A 24,418-nucleotide genomic window follows, 5' to 3' on the forward strand; every position below is an offset into this window, starting at 1 on the left:
CCAAAAAAATGTAAGTAGTAACAGTATTTTTGTCATATTTCTTGTGCATTCTTATGATATTATTGCAGTATATTACTATTAAAAGATAAAAATAATCGTCAATGCAACCAAATTATGAATTAATAATAATAAAATACCTACTTAATCAGCGACAAAAAAGAAGTTTTGTTTTGGGTTGAAGATTTTAAAAAGAAGGGGAGATAAAATGATGAAGTAGCAATAAAAACACAATAAAAACAAATTTTCTTAAGTCAACCGTAGTAATTAGTGTAAGTTTTGGTCATATAATATTCCATCAAACCAAGGTTAAGTATTTGGTTTCCTATTTTTTACAAAATTAAAATAAGTCATTTAAAATATAATAGCATGTTCTTATTCTCTTTAACTTTACCAAATAATACAATATTATTTTAAACTGAACGCATTGTCACCAAATGTCATTCGATTCTCTTTTCAGAATTCAGTTGTCACTGTCGAATGTCAAATAATCCGCGGAAAGCAAATCCAACGGCTGTTAATTTGAAAAATATTAATTAAAACGAGTTCAAATGTATATTTTAGTAACCACTAAGTAACAAAACGTTGATAAATTAGTATAAAATGGATGTAACTAAGCAACCTGCTAATTCTAGAAATCGTAAGTACAAAATGATAGATTTAAAAAAAGAATCGGCATAGTATTTAAATCGTGATACTTTTCAGGATTTTTAAAACTTTCCTTGAAGAAAAACAAAACACAAAGCGATGTTAAAACCAAGAATCATGACCGGAGTTCCGAGGTTATTATCCTTGATGAGAGTTATGAGAGATTACGGTCAGACTTTCCAAAAAATGTAAGTAAATACCATTGAGGTATTATTACGTAGTACATGTAACTCAATGGTAAATACCTTTAATGTATAATGGAATGTTTTGTTTCCTATTTCACCATCTACATTACAGATTACAGAGTTGTAAATATAATACGAATTGTCTGTTATTAGCTTTGATATTTCGGATGATAAATAATTGTAAAAAGAAAGTTTAAACATATTATAAGTGAACAAAGTCTTATAATAAAATAAATAAGTATAAGTAATCACATCTATCAATAAGTAATAACTTATATTAACATCAGTTTCAGTCATCACCTAAAATATATTCGCCAATTATTATCGACGATTCATGTGAACTATCACTTGAGGAATCACCAGAAATCACAACAGATAAGGAACCAAGCAGATCAGGAAATGTATGGAATGCTTTTTATTAAATATTTAATATTTTTTTTTTCCCGCGTCGCTCTGCTCTTGTTGATCTTAGCATGATGATATACATATAGCCTTCCTCAATAAATGGGCTATCTAACACTGAATAAATTTTTCAAATCGGACAAGTAGTTCCTAAGATTAGCGTGTTCAAACAAAAAAACAAACAGTTCAGCTTTATCACTACATAGTATAAAACAAAGTCGCTTTCTCTGTCCCTGTGTCCCTTTGTATGCTTAAATCTTTAAAACTACACACTGGATTTTGATGCGGTTTTTTTTTTAATAGATAGAGTGATTCAAGAGGAAGGTTATAGTATATAATTTATTAGATTTTAGACAAAGCGGGCGAAGCCGCGGGCGGTAAGCTAGTAATATTATAATAGACTAGCTGTTCTTCATGGTTTCACCCGCATTGCTTCGCTCCTGTTGGTCTTAGCGTGATGATAAGCCTTCCTCGATAAATGGGCTATCTAACACAGAAAGAATTTTTCACTTCGGTCTAGTAGGTCCTGAGATTAACATGTTCGAACGCACAAACACTTCAACTTTATAATATTAGTATAAATGATAAAATTATTCATTCTCATCATTAAAATACTTGCTTGCAAGCAGCTTTGCAAACATTTCCCAGAGTTATGGAGTTATTCATTCTCATCATAACCATTCTGGTTTAAAAAGTAGGATTTGTTCGTTTTCATCACATATTCTGTAGTCAGCGCAGCAGTAAAATAATTATGCTTACTTTTGTGAAGTTTTTATTGTTATGTTTTGTAATATAGAAAGACAAATCCTATCCAGTGTTTTCCTGACAGAGAAAGCTCATAAATCTTATTGTCGATTATTTAACACTAGCTGTCCGCCCGCGGCTTCGCCCGCGTTTTGAAAGAAAGAGTTTTCCCGTTCCCTCAATATGTAGAATTATTATCAAGCGTAAATTCCGCACACGTCCATCACGTAGGGAGCCGAGCGCGCGAGTAAGCCGCGCGGCAAGTTTATTTCGTGATCTTAACCCCCCTCCCGTACCCCTGCCCGAGTGACGCCTACAACGCATAGCTAGCCGAATACAGTTTATTTTTTAATTTTTTTTTAACTCGTGAAATCTTTTGAATGGATTGTCAGAATCGAATAATTCAAAAAGTAATATAAAGATATTGAAGCAGTCTTAAATAATACATCGTTTATTTTGATAAGGGTTAATACCAAGGTACAAATAAAGAGCTTTTTGTAGCGGTGGTATTTTAATTTCTTTTTTTCAATAAAAAAACGCTTATTGTGACATGACTGTAATAGTTAGAGATATGCTGCCGCTGATTTTTTGTAGATAATGGTGTGTTCTAAAAAAATGTAGTATATCATTTTGTTCTATCATCAATAGTTTTCGCAGCGCACGCGATGTAAGGTAGTTTTTTGATATTTTTTTCACACCTTGGATTACGTTATCGTAATTTTAGTAAGGATGCCTATTTTTTTTGAAAATGAAATATAGCCTATGTCACTCAGAAATGATGTAGCTTTCCAACAGTGAAAGAATTTTTCAAATCTGCCAAGTAGTTTCGGAGCCTATTCAATTCATACAAACAAACAAACAAAAAATCAAACCTTTCCTCTTTTTAATATTAGTATAGATGATGAATATTTTTCTTTTTTTGCCCTGCTGCATTATTCTCTGTGTGTGTTAAATAAAGACTATTAACATTATCATTAAAAGCTACTTTTAAATTCAAATATAGCATTGAATGTTTCCATACACGAAATATAATTTTAATTCCTCTTTTTCAGGTATCACTGAATCTATCACAATGTGTGTCTCCCGTCAACAACGACTCGAAACCAAGCAACGGAGGCTGGTCTCCCGCTCAAAATATAATCTGCGCTACACCAAAACATGAACAAGTACCATCCACACCTAAAGAATTAGCCAATGAGTCTCAAGAACACTGTTCTATACAGAAAATACAAAATTCACATAAAAGACTTCTAAATGATATATATGGAGACGTTTGGAAGTCGATACCAAAGTTGTTCGCTAAAACTCCAAGTAATTTTAAAGGATTATCAAAGCAATTACATTATGATGACGATGATAGCGATAAGGAAAACATACGATCAGTTATAAAGCAGAATAGAGAGTTGTATTTGACGGAATCAGATAAGAAACAAATGCGGAATGATATTATTGACTCGGAGAAGAAATCAAAAAAGAAGTTGTATACAGAGAAGATAGCTAACACACCGGATGTAGTGAAACCAAAGATTAAAATAACCAGGGATGTTCAGACTTCGATAAAGAAGAAAAAGAAAGGTATGTACTACTAGAAATACAAAAATCTTTATTGTTACAAATACATATTACACGTACACAAATACTACGTTTTTTTCTATTAAAAATAAACTGATCACAATCCGTTGCATTGTTTTAAAGATTTTAGCATACATAGGATAGGATGGAGAGATAATCACATTTTGTGTATAACTACATAGTATAAAACAGAGTCGCTTTCTCTGTCCCTATGTCCCTTTGTATGCTTAAATCTTTAAAATTGCGCAACGGATTTTGATGCGGTTTTTTTAATAGATAGAGTGATTCAAGAGGAAGGTTTTAGTATATAATTTATAAGGTTTTAGACTAAGCGGGCGAAGCCGCGGGCGGAAAGCTAGTATATAGTATAAAACAAAGTTGCTTTCTCTGAACCTATGTCCCTTTGTATGCTTAAATCTTTAAAACTACGCAACGGATTTTGATACGGTTTTTTTTAATGATTCAAGAGGAAGGTTTTAGTATATAATTTATTAGGTTTTAGACAAAGCGGGCGAAGCCGCGGGCGGTAAGCTAGTACTATAATATAATATAGTTTGGAAAATCCAAAAGTGCACGCCTCATAATTTTTTTAAAATAATTATTTTTAAATAATTATTTTTTTTGTTTATTTAATAACAATTAAACCACATCGAATCAGACCCTGAAAAATGAAAGGGTTCTATTCCTGAGCATACTCAAGCGTAAGAGAAAAAAAAGACTCGATTAGTAAAGTATTTCGGTCGCTATCGTGTTAACAAGAAAATCCTCCGCAAATACAGACACACGGACGTCAGAACTTTTTTAAACTGTTTTTTAACTAGTTTAAATAACAAAAATGACATCAAAAATATCATGAATGTTAAAAATAGTGTTTTTTCTTAATATGTGTGTGTATGTATTATCTTACAAGTGCAATGTATGATACATAAAGACATTTTAAGTTTGAAAAATCAGATGTTTTGCGCGAAGTGACAGTAGTACCCACCTCAACGCTTCGCTTATGAGGCATGCAATAATGATGTAGTTTCCTATCTATATTATAGAGTAGCAATTACATGTGTCAAATATTACGTTTCAGTCATGACAGTAACAGAGTTGCTCCATACACTGGATGGTCCTGTGGATGGTGTGGATGTTTTAACGAAACGAGTTCAAAATGTAGCTGTGACTGTTCCCGACAACTTGAAACGACTGAGCTTCATGGGCTCTTTGGCTGGTAAGTTTTGTTAGAACGCAGCGGTTGGCAACGTCGCGCCTACCGCTCCTCGTACAAAGCGGCAACGTCGCGTCAGACGTTTGTGATGTGGAGCGGCATCGTCGCGTCAGCCGTTAGATGTGCAGACTGGCAATAGCTGCTTATCGTGCGGTGCGGAAACGTCGCATCATGTATTCGTTGTGCGGCGCTCGCGGCTACATGTAGACCATACTAGTTGAAAGATCACTGATATTTTGTAGCGAATTACATTTCCCGCAGCCGGAGGCCCCAAAACAAAACCAGATTTACTTTATTAACTACATTTATTAACTAAAATGAGACTTTTACACCCATGTCTGCACGATGCAGACCGGAGTTAAAGAATGAATTTATATATTTTAATAAGTAATTATAAAGACGTAAGCTTGGATGCTAACTCAGGGAAATCGGACCAACATTCTATTCCCGTGCGAACGGCTTATTCATCAGTTTCGTATGAAGGCAGGGCCGTCACTAGCGTAATTGATTGTATGAAGCAGTGTAGACATAACAAATATTCAAGATACCCCTACCATTATATTTTGCCATATACCATGCATTCGTGCTCTAAATCGCATCGTTGGACAATTGGCCTTATTTTTTCATTTAAAGTAGTAGCATAATGAAAAGAAAAGCAATTCTTATCAAAAAATTTTATGTATTTTGGAAAATCTTTTTTTTTTTAATAAATCCGTTCAGCCGTTTTTGAGTTATAAGTAGATGATGTATTTACTGGTACAGATAATTTGATATTTAGTGATTTATTGCATTCAAATTTTCACCCCGGAATGGCGGAAGACGCATGTTCGAATCCTGTCTTGTGATCATTTTTTTTCTGTAGTACAGATAATACAAATTATTAAAAAATACTTTCCCTTAGACAACACACCGCACTGGCGGTGCCACCCTGAAGCCCTAAAGTACCACGATAACTACAAGACCCTTAAGGACGAGTTAGCAAGACGACTGTTTATTGAGTTCAATAAGTGTATATTTGATAATGAACTGGACGCTGACCTGACTATCTTGTGGGATACTAAGCTGAGGACCACTGCTGGGTGAGTTTTATTTATTACTAGATTTCAGCCCGCGGAAAAACCCGTATAGTTCCCGTTTCTGTGTGAATTCCGTGGTATTTCCCCTATGACAATCCATACTAATATTATAAATGCGAAAGTAACTCTGTCTGTCTGTCTGTTACTCAATCACGCCTAAACTACTGAACCAATTTGCATGAAAGGGGTTTGAAACTTTTTGTATGGACCCTGGCATATCGACCATACCATACCATTTTGATTTTTTTTTCAAAATCGCGGCGCACGATTAAAGTGGTATGTATGGATGGAGGACACATAGACGAACAAAAAATGTCTCATAACATAGTACCCTAAAGCGTCACATTACTAGTCCGTTTTCTTATGGGCATGCTTGTATAGAAAGGTATACATTTTTGAGTAAAGCAATGAAATTTGGTTCGAATGTTGTACTCGTCCACCTAAGCCCAAATCGCCTGGTAGCCAGTGTCTACTCCCCGGCAGAAGGGAGGGGGGGTTATAGAATAGAGCACCCGGCGCTCGGAAAAAAATTCTGGCGGATTCATTTGGCCCTTTGAGTCGAGTTTGGTGTCGTTATCAGGTAACTAGATGATGCCCGATTACCTATAGTTCTTTTAGACCTTCTAGCTTGAAATACATGATATTCTGTACTAGCCATATCTGTCGACTGTTCTTAACATTATTTTGTCTACTACTACTATATCGTGTATTCCAAAGCTAGAAGAAGGTCTAAAAGAACTATAGGAACACATGCTTTTGAGGTATGGAAGGCATATCCGAATGGCACACGAGGATTTGAAGCACTTTACAGTGGCAAATATGCAGACAGTGAAATTGAAAAGTTTGTGATTACAATGCATGATAGGTAAGGACGGTCACGATATTTTAAGGATACTTTTATCCAGAACTTATATTTTTTTATAATTATTATAAGTAAGTACACGTTTATTTTTCACATTGTACCCCGCTGTGACAGTAAATGAGGGTCGCAATCAAATTTTTAACAAAAAAGGACAGGCAAATGGAAAATTTGCCTCCCACAGAAGCTGCCCTTAAACAACACACCTTAAGGGCAGTTTTACAGGCTGTATATATTTAGGGACCTAAAAAAATCAAAATTTTCCTTGCCCATCTGAAATAAAAAGAAAAGAGAAGCTTTGAATTGATAAGATGTCGGTGCGTGAAATCTTGCAATTCCAGGTTGAAGTGTGAATACGCCAGCTTAAATGTACCGAATTATGTAATTGTGGAGGTGGTTGTCATTATTATTAATACAAAAATGTTCTATTATTATACAGGGTGTCCCAAAAAGTAGTGATGAACGGAAGCTGGGAGGTAGAGGACCTAGAGAGCTATCCGAATCACCCCCATGTATGTTATGCGATTTTTCGTATTTTCGGAGTTATGACATTTTTTTCAATTTTTCATCTATCGCTGAGTACGATGAGATTTTTATTTATGGTGACGTGACTTATTGCGCTAGATGCTTGATTTTTTTTTGTGTGGTAAGCTGAAAGATAGGCCAATTCAGTATGGTAACATTTACTATCGTTAGATCTTCGAATGGAATAAAAAAAGAATTAAATGCCAAGAAAGATAAAATTACCCAGTATGTTCACAACTTCAAGGGCCCATAAAAAAATAAAATCACATAAAAAAAGTTTTCCATTTGGCTTTTAAAAACTCGCTCTATCTATCAGGTAGCTACCCTAAAAATTTCATTTTATTATTCAGAAGGCTTCAATCGAAAAATTGAAATCTAAATGTGGTAAGTGCAAAAATTTTATTAACATGATGATCATTAAAACCAAATTAAAACCCATAAATAGGTGTTTAATTACCAGAAATTTTTAAAATAACCCCGCTGTTGCTCAATGCAAGTGCGACATCACCGTAAAAAGTTGTCTTTTAAATGTCTGAATGCCCTTTTATCATTTTTAATGGTTTCTTCTGCTACTATGAATTTCCGGGTTATTTCGTCCAAATTGTAGCATTCTCTCAAGTAGCCGAGGTCTTTTTAGTATCCCCATTGAAACAAATCAATGGGGTTTAGGTCGAGGGACCGTGCAGGCCAGGCTTTAAGGCAGGCATCACCAGCGCATGCGCAGGCTGCAACGACCAATCCATCTTTCAGGGTATCTTTGCCCTTTAGCCTGGCCTCGACGGTCCCCGGACATAAACCCTATTGATTTTTTTCCGTGGGGATACTACAAAGACGAGAGACTGCCACAATTTGAACGAAATAACCTGGAAATTCATAGTAGCAGAAGAAACCATTAAAAATGATAAAAGGGCATTCAGACATTTAAAAGACAACTTTTTACGGTGATGTCGCACTTGCACTGAGCAATAGCGGGGTCATTTTAAAAATTTCTGGTAATTAAACACCTTGTTATTGGTTTTAATTTGTTTTTATTAATCATCATGTTAATTCAATTTTTGCACTTACCTCATTTAGATTTCAATTTTTCGATTGAAGCCTTCTGAATAATAAAATGAAATTTTCAGGGTAGCTACCTGATAGATAGAGCAAGTTTTTAAAAGCCAAATGGAAAACTTTTTTTATGTGATTTTATTTTTTAACGGGCCCTTGAAGTGGAGAACATACTGGGTAATTTTATCTTTCTTGGCATTTTAATTCTTTTTTTTATTCCATTCAAAGATCTAACGATAGTAAATGTTACCATACTGAATTGGCCTATCTTTCAGCTTAGCACACAAAAAAAATCAAGCACCTTCCGCAATAATTGACGTCACCATGAGTGAAAATATCACCGTACTCGGCGATAGGTGAAAAATTGAAAAAAACGTCATAACTCCGAAAATACGAAAAATCGCATAACATACATGGGGGTGATTCGGATAGCCCTTTAGGTCCTCTACCTCCCAGCTTCCGTTCATCACTACTTTTTGGGACACCCTGTATATATCTTTATTTTTAACAATGTAACCTGACTTCATTTATAATTTAAAGATGATTAAAAATCACCCAAATATTATTAAGACGAAAGTGTGTGTGTGTATCAGTTAACCAGGTCCTACCAGACAAGATAATATGGTATAGGACAAATAAGTACGAAACACTCGATGGGCGAGTCAGACTCGCACTTGACTGGTTTTTGTTTTATGTTATTACTTATTTTTCGGGTCTATTAGCCGTCTCCTACGCTGCGCTGACGAACGTTTCTGTACTTTCTATAATTTATTTCACATTGAAAATGGTAAGATATATGTTCCATGTTAATGTTTTTATAATCTGCATGCAATGGCCTTTCAGACAGTATTTTTTTATAAACCAAGTTTCATACAAAAATATAAAAATATACTGAATTGTTTGGATTTTGCCACTGCCAAAAGTTTATTATTTAAAGATTGTGACATATTTTGCTACGGAACCCTAAAAAACTGGTATGGGGAATGAATCGGGCATCATCTAGTTACCTGATAACGACACCAAACTCGACTCAAAAAGCCAAATGAATCCGCCAGAATTTTTTTTCCGAGCGCCGGGCGCTCTATTCTATAACCCCCCCTCCCTCCCTTCTGCCGGGGAGTAGACACTGGCTACCAGGCGATTTGGGCTTAGGTGGAAGAGTACAACATTCGTACCAAATGGCATTGCTTTACTCAAAAATGTATACCTTTTCCCATAAGAAAACGGACTATACCGAGATATTTGGAAGTAAATATTCACTTATGAGTACAACGACAAACACTATATGCATAATATTATCTCCAAATAATCACTCCCAGGTAGATTATTATTATTACAGGAAGAAAGTAGGTATTCATTACATTACTTATACATAAAAAATATATTTAAGTAATATATCTATGTAATAAATAAATATTTTTATGTAATGAATGTACCTACTTTCTTCCAATAAACTGTTAATAATAAATCTACCTGGGAGTGAGTATTTGGAGATAATATAATTTTCGTAGTCAGGAAAATTTTCATCCGTCGGGAAAATTTCTATACGTGAGGAAAATTTCTCTTGGCCGCAAAAATTTCTATAAGTCCGTAGTTCCGTACACTTAGGTTGGTTGCAAATTTAATACATAATATGGAATTTTTTCCACGATCATACAGCCAAAAAAAAATTAATTGCAATTTTAACATTGTTCCGGACTGCGGACATGGTTACAAAATGAGATTTATTGTCGTCCCAATGTACTATTCACTTGACCGTAGTTTGAAAACTTTTGGAATTATTGTGAATTGATTGTCTTGACTGACTGGAGTAATTGCTCTAAACCCTTGTTAGGCGATTGTCAAGGTAATATTATTATTTATTTAATTAATTAAGTATTTAATTTGATAGATAAATTAAAAAAAAATAATCAGAGAGATAATGTAAAAAGCAGTTTTAATCCTACTAATATTATAAATGCGAAAGTTTGTGAGGATGTGTGTGTCATGTGTGTGTGGGTTTGTTACTCTTTCACGCAAATACTACTGAACCGATTACAATTAAATTTAGCACACATATAGAAGGTAACTTGGATTAACACATAGGGTAGGTTTTATCCCGGAAATCCCACGGGAACGGGAACTATGCGGGATTTCCTTTGAAAACGCGGGCGAAGCCGCGAGCGGAAATCTAGTATAACATAAAAACACTTTATTTTACAAGATAATTAAACTATTCTATGTGTTAATGCAAGTTTTCCTATAATATGTGTGTGCCAAATTTCATGAAAAACGGTTTTGGCGTGAATAAGTAACAAAGTTACAAACAAATACAAAGTTTCGCGTTTATAATAAAAATAAAAATAGTAAGATTTCATTTAATTTTTATTAATTATTGCCCGAAGTTGAATGGATGCGGATAATAGAAAAAATAGATTTTCAATTTATATCAATAACTTCCGATTAATAGATTTGGCGTATTACCCGTGGTCCCCCCGCTATGTCCCCCTGTGGGTCTACGGGTAATATTTTTTCCCCGTGGACCCACTGCTATAGAATGATATGACAGTGGGTCTACGGGCACTGGGAATAATAGTACTTTTTACCCGTGGTCCCCCGCTACCATGCTTTGACCATTATAGAAACAGGATTATTATATTATCTACACTTCCCGGTTTATGTCCTGCGTAATTATTTCGATTTACAGTTAGTTTCGAATAGTTTCAGTTGCGGATATCAGATTTACCTTAAATCTATATTAATATTGTGTAGTTGAAAATTTATTTTCCAAACTGCAATACAACATATAAATACAAAATATACGAAACTAGCTGACCCGACATGGCCGTTATTTTTTCGCATTTGCTTATTTTTTTGGCGCAAAATTATTTTTTATTCGAATTTTTCTTTAATAAGATCCTTGTCCTGACAATAATATTTCTTTATAATAATCCTGTTTCTATAATGGTCAAAGCATGGTAGCGGGGGACCACGGGTAAAAAGTACTATTATTCCCAGTGCCCATAGACCCACTGTCATATCATTCTATAGCAGTGGGTCCACGGGGAAAAAATATTACCCGTAGACCCACAGGGGGACCACGGGTAATACGCCATAGATTTTACGATTACTAAAAACTTAAAAAAATGAGTGTACTTTAAAAATATTCGTTTGTAGTGTGGTTTGTAGTAAGCCAGTAATCGTAAAGTTATTAAAATAAAATGTTTCGAAAATAGTTTTCTCGATTATCCGCATTCATTCAATTTATATTATACTAGAGGTCCGACCCGGCTTCGCCCGTTTTATTTCGCAATAAAAGGTAGCCTATGTCCTTTCTCGGGTATCAAAATATCTCCATACCAAATTGCATGCAAATTGGTTCAGTAGTTTAGGCGTGAATGAGTAACAGACAGACAGACAGAGTTACTTTCGCATTTATAATATTAGTATGGATTTTTGGAATTTTTTCTGCTCAACTACAAACAAAAAAAATATTGAAATACAATCAACTAAAAACGTTTATCTATAAGAAACAACCGGATAAAATATTTTTTTGCAATTTCAAGTGACTATAAATTTTTATTTGACGCTACTGCAAACAAAATAAGTTTCACTACATATCGAAATCTTTGAAATGAACACAAAAAATGTGATCTTTTTAAAAGTTGGGTGCCAGATTCACATGGCCCCAATTTTTTTTTTTTATGTCAGAGCAAGCAAAGGAGCAGGTGTGCCACCTGATGTTAAGTGGTCACCACCGCCCATAAACACTTGTAGCACTAGAAGTGTTACAGGTGCTTTGCCGGCCTTTTATGGGCAAATAAGCTCTTTTCTTGAAGGCCCCAATTGTTTTATATCGGCAAACAGCAGTAGCGATACTTGAAACATTCCACTAAAATAATACATAAACTGAACAGGCAGATTTTTTTTTTTGACTTGACCACAATCTCGGCTCTCGCCTGATGGAAAGTTTAGATGTGGCCGAAGATGGTACAGGTAAATTAGCTTGGAGAAATTTTTGTGTTTGTAGTAGTGTATGGTCAGCAAATAAAATAAAACAACATTTTATTTTTAGTTTTTATTTTATATATATAAGGGATTTTAAATTAAACTATATGTGTTTCTCCTCTGAACAAGATGAGACTTTATTTTAATATTTGCACATTTAACATACATATAACTTTTACATTAACAATGTTACTAAAATGAAAAATTTACTAACCTGAAAAAGAAACGACATTTAAAGTTTAATTCTTTAGTTTGAGAAGTCAAAGGCTTGCCTCGACCATGTTTTAACACTGGAGCCATTTTGAAATAACAATATAAAGTTGCAACACTTACACACAAATTAAACACTAGTTATGGCCCTGCCTTCATACAAAACTGCTGAATACGCCGTTCGCACGGGAATAGAATGTGGATGCGATTTCCCTTAGTTAGCATCCAAGCTTACGTCTTTATAATTATTAAACTGTATAAATTCATTCTTTAACTCCGGTCTGCATCGTGCAGACATGGGTGTAAAACTCTCATTTTAGCTATTAAATGTAGTTTTTAAGTACATCTGAGTTTTCATTTGGGGCCTCCGGCTGCGGGACATGTAATTCACTTCAACAAATATTATAACAATAATAACAAATAATAACAACAATCAACAAATACAAAATTTATCAATTAAATACGTACATAATAATTATAATTTTTGAATGAAATGTGTGCTTTATGTTCTAACGGTACCAAACGACTGCACGTGGCACCTGCGGACAGCGTAAACTGGTTTATTCTGGTTTTGTGCGTGTTTCCACTTTCCACTATCAAGTGACGATTTATTTATTTGTTTTGTTTCGTAATTATTATGGTCAAATATTAATTATGAAACAAATTATTATGGACACGATATTTTATTGTTTCACGGTAGTCGCCTTGTCGTTTGCTCAAGGACGTAAAATTGAATGATATATTTTTTTTTATAAAGTCAAAACCATTTTCTTTCAAATAAAAACTTGTTTTTATTGAAAACAAAAGTGTTGCTAGGAATAAGTATAAAATTAAATAGTAATGTTAGGATATCGAAACATTTTTGTATAGGCCAGAACGATATAGTGGAAACGCGCTCTAAGATCTGAGTAATATACACACCACTACATATGCAAAAATTTCTCCGAGCTAATTTACCTGTACGCGCTTCCTTAGTAGGTACCCGTTCACTTTACGCTTGATTAATAAGATTAATAAAATCTTACAAATTATATTGAAACACTCAGATCTAATCTTTTTATGTTGAAATACTGTAAGTAAAATTTAAGTTAATGTCAAAATAATCCTCGGACTTACGATTGTAAATATTACCTCTACCCGCTGCTTCGCTCGTGTTTGGACCGTAAATCTAGATCATTTTCGAATCAGGTAGGTAATTTTTATATCATAGGATTAATGATGGCCCATGTAGACTACCCTGCGGCACTCCACACTGATAGCAAAATAATTTGATCCATATATTTGTGAGTATAATTGCAGTTTTCAGCGTTGTTGACGATTGATATTATAAGATAAGTAGTTTTCTTACCCGTTTTTAGCTAGGCCTGGATCTCAAATGTCTTATAAATTTTATTTAAATAGAAAAACGTTATAGTTTACATAGTCAAACGCCTTAGTCATATCAAAAACAGACGATATGTGTAAAATAGTGGTAATGTTATATAAATAGTAAGAATGCTTGTGCCAAAATGGATCTAGACATTTTATTACTACTTATTATAAATGTGTTAATTGTATGTCTGTTTGTTATTCACACGAAAGTCACTGATTTTGGCAGTGATGTAGCTTATGTCCGCGTGTTCGGCACAGCTAGTTCATTAATGCAATCGGTAAACATTCCAGGACGACCACGAACCGCTTGATAAAGAACTCGAAAGGCGAGCGAATCCGCACGTCGAGCGTGAAGCTATCGTGCAAGGTTGTGGACGCCCCGCAGCGACTGCGCGACACGCTGGTGCACGAGCTGTGCCACGCCGCCACGTGGCTGCTGGACGGGGCCCTGCGCGCGGGGCACGGCCCGCTGTGGGACAAGTGGTGAGTGTGCTGTGGGATCTGTGCTCGTGTGTTAACATCTCACGAGCTGTGCCACGCCGCCACGTGGCTGCTGGACGGGGCCCTGCGCGCGGGGCACGGCCCGCTGTGGGACAAGTGGTGAGTGTGCTGTGGGATCTGTGCTCGTGTGTTAACATCTCACGAGCTGTGCCACGCCGCCACGTGGCTGCTGGACGGGGCCCTGCGCGCGGGGCACGGCCCGCTGTGGGACAAGTGGTGAGTGTGCTGTGGGATCTGTGCTCGTGTGTTAACATCTCACGAGCTGTGCCACGCCGCCACGTGGCTGCTGGACGGGGCCCTGCGCGCGGGGCACGGCCCGCTGTGGGACAAGTGGTGAGTGTGCTGTGGGATCTGTGCTCGTGTGTTAACATCTCACGAGCTGTGCCACGCCGCCACGTGGCTGCTGGACGGGGCCCTGCGCGCGGGGCACGGCCCGCTGTGGGACAAGTGGTGAGTGTGCTGTGGGATCTGTGCTCGTGTGTTAACATCTCACGAGCTGTGCCACGCCGCCACGTGGCTGCTGGACTGCTGCTGGAGGTCCGCCCCGGCTTCGCTCGTGGTACATATTTCGCAATAAAAGGTAGCCTATGTCCTTTCTCGGGTATCAAAATATCTCCATACAAAATTTCATGCAAATTGGTTCAGTAGTTTAGGCGTGATTGAGTAACAGACAGACAGACAGAGTTACTTTCGCATTTATAATATTAGTACGGATTTATAATGTGGGGCTCATTTTTTTTGTAATAAATTATCCTGCTAACGTTATTGTATTTTCGTTGTTTTATTTCAAGTGAACACCCATACAATTTTGTCACGAGCCGCCTCTGTTTCTAGTATATAATATTTGTATGTAGTTTTTCTAGTAGTTTATATTTTACAGAGAGTACTTATTTGATACAAACGTATCTTTTTTATGAAATGAAACTTCTTTATCGAGGTTGGAAAAAAATTTAGTGTAACATTTTTTCGTTACACGCCATCTTGTTTTTATCCCTACCACGCGCGATTGACGTTTTTCTGAAGAAGTTGCATATAGTAAATTATTTTTTGAAAAATAAGGTCATAAAGAAGTTTCACTTCTTACGTGTGTACACTAGTACACGCACACATTTTTTATTTTTAATTTAACGCTCTTATTAATATGTTACAATAATATTGCAGGGCGAAAAAGTCGTTGCGTGTGTTCCCCGAGCTCGGCGAGATATCGCGCTGTCACGATATGGAGATACACTTCAAGTATTGCTATAAATGCACTCGATGCGGATACAGGTTGGTTATTACTTCATAATAATAACTAAGTTTCGGAAATAATATAGGACATAGGCCACTTTTTATTGCGAAATATGTACAATAATATTATGTAGTATGTAGTTAATAATATCAAATCTTTTTTATTTCTTACTTTTCCGTTTTTGAAGTCGGTTGTTATTAACGCAGTTATTTTTATTTAATACTTTTTAGTGTATTTTTCAACACGAATCAAACAAGCCCAAATTCGATAAAGTTTATTTATTTTTATTTATTAAAAAGGTTCATCACCAGTTGTTACATATGTATCATTCACGTAAAACAGTAACATAGGATTTACACATTATTATGCACAACTATTACAGATGAACACTACATTCACAAAGATTAATAATAAAATTAGGCGATATCTTCTTCTATACACAATATATCTATACAATTAAACAGAAAAGAAATGTGTGTGCTCTTATCATTAAAGAGTTCTGATTAATTACAACAGGCAATATAAAAGTTATTAGGTACATTAAATATTTCATCTATATATTACGGAAATAAAGACAATTATATTTGAATTTGAAAAAGAATTAAGTCTTAATGTTAAGCATTGCTTTCCGAAACTTATAGAGGGAGTCTGAGAAAATATCCACTGAGTTGCTATATTTATTGTGTAAGGTGCATAGTCTAGGAATGGGGGAATTGCGACCCAGAACAGTTCTGTTTTGACGTGCAAATAGCAAGTTCGTAATTTGTTTCCTTGGATAATGCTTAGGGATATTGAATTTAAATTGACTAAGTAGCTTCTCACAGTCAATTGCATTATGAAAGACTTTGTACAGGAAAACCATATCCAACAGATCTCTGCGTTGTTCCAACGATGTCATATTAAACTTTTTCAGTCGGCTTTCATACGATTTCAGATTTTTTGATTCGCCTGCGTAGAACACTAAATGGTTTGTGAACCTGCGTTGAATACGCTCTAATCTGAGGATATGTGTTGCATAGTGTGGGCGCCAGACAACAGAACCGTATTCTATTATACTTCTTACTATAGAGTTGTATAAGATAATTTTTGTTTGGGCATTTTTAAACATTTTTGTATTGCGAATAACAAACCCTAAAGTTTTTGAAGCTCTTTTTACTATGTCATCTATCTGCGGTAAAAAAGTTAACTTTTTGTCCACCAATATACCCAAATCTCTTATAGTGTCGACTTCATTAATAGCGGTGTTGTTAATAACATACTCGTGCGAGATAAGACCACTTACCCTTCGGCAAAAATTCATATGAAAACATTTTTTAGTGTTCAGTATCATGTTGTGATTTTTGCACCAGGTAACGATTCTATCCACGTCGTTTTGTAGGGTAACACAATCTGATGGTGATTCAATAACCTTCAGTAACTTAAGATCGTCTGCGTACATGAAGGGAGTCGAGCTATGTATGCATTGAGTAATATCGTTCACAAATATGTTAAAGAGAATAGGGCCTAAATTTGACCCTTGAGAATAGGGCCTAAAGTTGAGTCAATATATTACTGAGTTCCTATGGCCACCTTCCGATTCCATCATCAAATCAGCTTCATGTCATGATAATGTTTCATCGCTATCAAATTTACATGAATTTTGTATAGGTACGTACCTATACAAAATATCAGCTCAATCGGTTACCGGGAAGTGAATCAAAGTTACTTGCTACATATCAACTTAGTCATCGAGTACAGACAAAAATGCTCATAAAATAAAAACTACTGGGCCTATCCGAAAAAAAAATTACGGGACCATTTCGACACCATCCCGCATCGAACAAAAAAAGAATCACGTAAATCGGTTCAGAAACCTCGGAGTAATCGGTGTACATACATAAAACAAAATTATACCGGCCGAATTAATAACCGCATCACGGAAAGCTTTATATTCACAAAAAGCTCTATTCGCACGGAAAGCTTAATTTTCACAAAAAAGCTCTAATCGCATGGAGAGCTTAAATTTCACAAAAAGCTCTAATCTCACGGAAAGCTTAATTTCCATTAAAGGCTCTAATCGCACGGAGCTTAATTTTTACAAAAAGCTCATATCGCATGGAGAGCTTAATTTTCACAAAGAGCTCTAATCCCATGGAGAGCTTTATTTGCACAAAAAACTCTCATCGCACGGAGAGCTTAATTTTTCTCATTAAGCTCTAATCGCACGGAAAGCTTAATTTTCACAAAAAGCTCTAATCGCACGGAGAGCTTAATTTTCACAAAAAGCTCTAATCGCATGGAGAGCTTAATTTTCATAAAAAGCTCTAATCGCATGGAGAGCTTAATTTTCATAAAAAGCTCTAATCGCACGGAAAGCTTTATATTCACTAAAAGCTCTATTCGCACGGAAAGCTTAATTTTCACAAAAAGCTCTATTCGCACGGAAAGCTTAATTTTCACAAAAAGCTCTAATCGCACGGAGAGCTTAATTTTCACAAAAAGCTCTAATCGCATGGAGAGCTTAATTTTCACAAAAAGCTCTAATCGCATGGAGAGCTTAATTTTCATAAAAAGCTCTAATCACACGGAGAGCTTAATTTTCATAAAAAGCTCTAATCGCACGGAAAGCTTAATATTCACTAAAAACTAATCGCATGGAGAGCTTAATTTTCATTAAAGGCTCTAATCGCTCGGAGCTTAATTTTCACAAAAAGCTCATATCGCACGGAAAGCTTAATTTTCACAAAAAGCTCTAATCGCACGGAGAGCTTAATTTTCACAAAAAGCTCTAATCGCATGGAGAGCTTAATTTTCACAAAAAGCTCTAATCGCACGGAGGCTTAATTTTCAAAAAAGCTATAATCGCACGGAGAGCTTAATTTTCATTTAAAGCTCTAATCGAACGGAAAGCTTAATTTTCACAAAAAGCTGTAATCGCACGGAGAGCTTAATTTTCACAAAAATCTCTAATCGCACGCAGAGCTTAATTTTCATTAAAGGCTTTTATCGCCGGAGAGCTTAATTTTCACAAGAAGCTCTAATCGCACGGAAAGCTTAATATTCACTAATAAAAGTACAATACGACCAACGTAACTTGGCGGGCCTGAACATAGCCTCTACGAACTTTTGCGCATGTACACTCGTAAAAAAAAGTGTTATAGGCATTTATTTCTTTTAAACTGAAATTCGAATAAAACAGAGACCAAGTACAAATAAAATAAATATCAAAACGCTATGAGACATAAAGCAATAAAAATAACCTAATGAATTCAGGATTCACTCAGCAACTCTTAAAAAAACTTTGTCAACATTTTTTACGCCTTCTTCTTTATCTTTTTTAAAATACTGCGTTAAATTAGAAATTTATTATTAGAATATTATTTTTCTCGCCTGGCGATTTAAAACCATATTATGCTTTGGTGGCATCTTTGTTCGCGAATAATACAAAATTCCAAGTAGAATATTCCAAATTATCACTAAAACAAACTTAAACACGAACAAATTTAAACTTAACACTCAACAATATAATAATAACAAATAATAACGATCAACTCAACGAAAACTTTTGTAACCGCCTGTACTCAAGACAGAGATAGCGACACGAACACGACACCAATGTTAACGTGTGACTGAGATACATAATTGAGTATTTGAATTAAATTTTTTTTTGTGATAAATGGAAAGATTATATATTAGTTTTATAACAAAACTGTTTTTATTTTTATTTTTTTTGCAATAATTCAAAAGTTATTTCAAAATAAAAATTAGTCTTTGAATCCAGTACCGAAGACACGCCGACAACTCTCGAAGCGTCACCCGAGCGCGTGTGACGTCATAATGTTAGTTTTCACTCATTGCAGTTGATAGAAAATTAAATATAGTTTGAAAAACTAAACAGGATAAAAAGATAAATTCATGAAATTATTGTATTGTTACCGGGTTTTTATAAGTATACAAAATTTAAATTAAATCCGTCGGTTTATAGTGGGTCTAAATCGAATCGAAAGGAGAATTGGTTACATACAAACATATGTTTTAACTTTAAGCTGATCCTGGCGATCCTTATCAGGATAAATTTATGATATTATTGTATTGTCATCGGACCTTGATAAGTGTTCAAAATTTGAACAAAATCCGTCGGTTTTAAGTGGGTCAAAATCGAGTCGAATCTTCGAAAGGAGTCGGTTACATACAAACATACAGGTGAAGCTAATAAAAGCGTGTTAATAATATATACAGTGTTTTGATCTATTTAATTTTGTTGTCATTATTAAATAACATATTAATTATATCACAGACATAGATAGACTACGCAAGTACCGCGATCTGTATGAAAACCAAGCGTGTCATATTTTTTGTACTGACCTTGACGCGTTATGACGTCACGAGCGCTTTTTAGTGATGGTAATTTCATTTTACGCTTAATCGATTAGGACGCCACTCGCGCGGCGATTCTAGTATCGTCCTATCCCATCGAAGTAAATCGAAAGAAATCAGATCAAACTAGATCTATGTCTAGGTAGTCAAATAAATGAATCGTAATCGATTACTAAATCGATTCAAGACAGAAAAATGATAATTACCATAGACAGAGGAATGATAAAATAAAGTTATAAACCTTTTAATATTCTAACAAGTAAACTAATGTGTTTTAGCTTTTTCTTACATATGCCCATTGTGTTACCATGTACTACGTACTAGAGAGGCCATCGAAAGAAAGTAATGAAACTGTCAATCAATCAATCTTTATGTCCCGTTGCATCGATCCATTTTTCTTTTATGTTCGGGTTACTTGGAAAACTGAAAAAACAGACATAGTCTAAGCAATAAGGAGTTTTCTTAAAAAACTCCCAAGATGACACTTTAACTAATGGCGTCCATGTCATAATATTTATTTTTAGTACCTTTGTATTAAAATACTTAAAAGTTCTAGGTCAAGTCGTATTAAATGACAAAAAAAATCTATGCCTTTTTTTCTGAAAAATTGCTCCTTCAAATTATCATTTTTCTGTTCGATTATAAAATCGATTAGAATCGAGAACTGTTGCATCAAATGAACATCACTAACCACAAAATTGGACAGAAAAATGAGAACAGAAAAATGAGAAGACGCTATTCATTGCTTGTTATCATACGACGCGATCTTTACCGTGCCAAGTAAAAGCCGCAATGTATTCCGAATCATTCCGTATGGTTTGGTATCCATGTTTGTCACGATCGTTTTCCACAGATATTCTTTATTTGATTTTAAAATAAATAGTGCATATTCTGATTAGAAAATTACTTACCGGTGGAAGGAAACATCTCTGCTAACTCGGCCACTCACAGCTGTGGAGTTTCTACAGTTTATAACGGCGCAATTCGGCATTTTACTTTATTCAGCTTCACGTCTTTCCTTGGCGAACTGCAAGCGCGGACTGAGTGTAGGCCAGCGTCAAGTAAGGTTCATAAACTTAGTTTGGACACGGGAAGTACATACACTCGCTTAGTCTATCTTGATACATGTCTGTGAATTATATTAATTGTTAATTATATTATTTAAATTTATATTAAAAATGGCGAACCTCAAAAGTTATCGTTTTGTACCATTATGTACGAATACTACAAGGGCAACTCCTGACAAAAATCGGTGATCATAAATATATCAACATCAAGAATATTATTCGTAACTAACTAACTAATTCGGAACCAACTAACAAATCGTATGTAAACGCTATGTACTGCAGTTAATAATAGCTATAACATTATGACGTCACAACTGTGGTGACCAGTCATGGCGCGTTTTTAGTCACGTGATTCTAACTTAAATTTCATCAATTTTTAATTGCTTATAATTAACGGAAAAATTTTTTTTGTAAGTTATTTGCATTAAATATCAATATTATTAATAATAAAGTTTCAAAATACATAAAAAAATCAATAATTTTTTTTTATTCAAATACTCAATTGCGTACCGAGAATTGCCGAATATGCACGAAGTTATACGACGTAAACAAAAAGGGATGTCCACTATGCGTGTCTGAGGATATTGATTAATCGATTTTTTTTTCAAATCGATTGAAATTGAATTGTGAAATATATTTATATTTAATTTTATAATAGGTTTCAAATATTCTCAATCAGTTATTAACCTTATTGTAGTGGTCGTTTATAAATAAATGATATTTAACTAAATCATGTCTTACAACCATGAAAATAAAATGTTATTAGTTTTTTTTTGCTATTAAACTCGAAATCTCTTTTACTAACGACAAAATTCAATAAGTTTGTAAAGCTATTTCGTTCAGTATCTCATATAAACAAAAATCAATAAATTTCAAATCGATTAAAATCGATTGCGATATTCGTTCGAATAAAGGGATGATTTTGTTTACATAGAGTCAATCCCTAGCCTAGATCTCCGCCCCGCGCACGCCGCCTCATGCCACCATTTCGTTCCTAAAAAACGTTCGTGCGCAGCCTTCTGCGCGAAGTTCAGGCCCGCCAAGTTACGTTGGCCGTAGTGTAACTGCGTTAAAAACAACCGACTTCAGAAACGGAAAAGTAAGAAATAAAAAAGATTTGACATTATTATTTACTACGTATTATTTATATGTGCTATTTATTAAAAAGGTTTGATGTCGGTGCACGGGCTTATTACTAAGTGCTTAATGTTCGGCACCAACTTCAAACCTATTTAATAAATAGCACATCCATACTAATATTATAAATGCGAAAGTAACTCTGTTTGTCTGTCTGTTACTCAATCACGCCTTAACTACTGAACCAATTTGCATGAAATTTGGTATAGAGATATTTTGATACCCGTGAAAGGACATAGGCCACTTTTTATTGCGAAATATGTACCACGGGCGAAGCCGGGGCGGACCGCTAGTAGAATATATTTTAATAATTATTATAAAGACGTAAACTTGGATGCTAACTCAGGGAAACCGCACCCACATTCTATTCCCGTGCGAACGGCGTATCAGCAGTTTCGTATGAAGAAAGGGCCGTATTTAGCTTAATAATATTGTTTTCTTCTAATATCACTACAACTTATTAAAACAACCCTTTCTTTTCAGCATAAAACGCCACTCCAAATCAATAGACGTGACCAAAAAGTGTTGTGGCTATTGCCGCGGAACTTTCGAGGTTATAGTGAATAGAAAAAACAAAGATGGCGTCGTGATGTCGACTCCAGCCCGTAAGGGAACTACCAATGAATTTGCTCTTTATGTTAAAGAGAATTATGGAACGTTGAAAAGTGGCAGAACTCACGCGCAAGTCATGAAAATGCTGGGCGAACAGTTTTCCGCGAAAAAGGGGAAGAAAAAGGATAGTGGGGGGATACATAGGTTTTTAGAGGTTAAGGATCATCCATAAATAATTGTGTGAGGCATTTTATAGAAGTCGAGTTGAATTTGATTGACAAATATCACGTAATTTTGAAATTGTTGATAAATAATATCACGTAATTTTGTTACGTTAGAAACAGGACAATATAATAGTTTCAAATTAAGCGATGGTCTGGTTGAAAATTTTTCAAAGCTTTTCGTAATTAATTTAATTAATTAAATTAATTAAATTCGCCCCCTTATTGTTAAACTATTGGTATTATTTTAGAACTTAGAGCTGGATCTATGAAAATTGTATATGGACATTTAGAAATTAAATACCTACTAACGTTGTTTTTTTTACATATTGTTACAATCTTTAATTACTAAATGTAAAATTATTTTGTATTTACAAAATCATCTAATTTAACATAACATAAACTGAAAGTTCAAATATATCAAATGAACTCATAATAATGTAACAGAAGTTAATTCATCTTAAATTTATAATGACCAATTATTTTTACGACAATTGTGAAAACTGCATTCAATTCTGTGCAGTCGTTCATAGCATTTTATGACAACATATTATTATGTTGGTAATTTATTTTTATATGACTGATTAATGATTATATTCGAATTAAAAAATGATATTTATAGTAATTACATGTAAAATTAGTTCATTTTGTACTTTAACTGTTTTAATATATATAAATTATGGACAATACTTTTTATCCCCATATTTCATCAAATTCTGTTGAGCCGTTTGACTTATACATAATGACAATAACTTGTTACTAGGAAGTATTTTATTTAAATACATAGATAGATAATCTAATAAATATAAACGATCTAACTTTGTAATAGTTTTTATTTTAATACAATTATTTGTTCTAAAATATATTTTTCTAATTTTTTTCTAAACTATGTCTTTAAAAATGTATCAACAGTTTTATATTCCTTTAAAAGTTTAATTTGAAACATTTTGTTATAATTATAATGTATTTTTGTAATTTTTTAAACCGATATTATGTCAGTTGACGCGATATATAGATAACTAACTTCCGCCCGCGGCTTCGCCCGCGTGGTGTTTTTTCGCAATAAAAGGTAGCCTATGTTCTTTCTTAGAGTCTAAAGATTGTCTGTGCCAAATTTCATCACAATCGGTTGATAGTTTAAGCGGGAAAGCGTAACATACAGACAGACAGACAGAGTTACTTTCGAATTTATAATATTAGTAGGGAAGTAGCGATAATAGTTTTCAAAGTGCTTTGAAAACTATAGAATCACAAAATCCATACTAATATTATAAATGCGAAAGTAACTCTGTCTGTCTGTCTGTTACTCAATCACCTAAACTACTGAACCAATTTGCATGAAATTTGGTATGGAGATATTTTGATACCCGAGAAAGGACATAGGCTACCTGTTATTGCGAAATATGTACCACGGGCGAAGCCGGGGCGGACCTCTAGCATGTAATATTTCTTAGTAATGTATGGTTTTTGTCCAATTTATGTATATTGTAGCTAAGCTATTAATCAAGTCAAAT

At 34.6% G+C, this 24,418-nt stretch overlaps 1 protein-coding gene across 1 annotated transcript; it reads left to right on the top strand.

Moving 5' to 3' along the window:
- Window positions 1–503: 503 nt before the first annotated feature.
- Window positions 504–23,089, top strand: LOC149898050 (uncharacterized). The gene is made up of 9 exons (XM_090115809.1): window positions 504–637; window positions 703–833; window positions 1,118–1,231; window positions 3,029–3,551; window positions 4,627–4,764; window positions 5,663–5,840; window positions 14,131–14,322; window positions 15,502–15,609; window positions 22,615–23,089. Exons 1-9 carry the CDS (start codon window positions 601–603, stop codon window positions 22,913–22,915), a joined length of 1,722 nt encoding a protein of 573 aa, XP_089971935.1. The 5' UTR covers window positions 504–600; the 3' UTR covers window positions 22,916–23,089.
- The last annotated feature ends 1,329 nt before the right edge of the window (window positions 23,090–24,418 follow it).

Source organism: Colias eurytheme, chromosome 24, assembly GCF_061535395.1.
Source record: "Colias eurytheme isolate Ceu_HAF_F1 chromosome 24, ilColEury1 Martin Lab GWU primary, whole genome shotgun sequence".
Classification (NCBI taxonomy): domain Eukaryota; kingdom Metazoa; phylum Arthropoda; class Insecta; order Lepidoptera; family Pieridae; genus Colias; species Colias eurytheme.

Bases quoted from the DNA above. Each gene is read 5' to 3' on its own strand.
- LOC149898050 (XM_090115809.1), top strand. From the start codon at position 601: ATGGATGTAACTAAGCAACCTGCTAATTCTAGAAATC. The intron at 5,841-14,130 runs GTGAGTTTTATT...TAAACATTCCAG, and splicing joins AAGCTGAGGACCACTGCTGG to GACGACCACGAACCGCTTGA. The intron at 14,323-15,501 runs GTGAGTGTGCTG...ATAATATTGCAG, and splicing joins GGCCCGCTGTGGGACAAGTG to GGCGAAAAAGTCGTTGCGTG.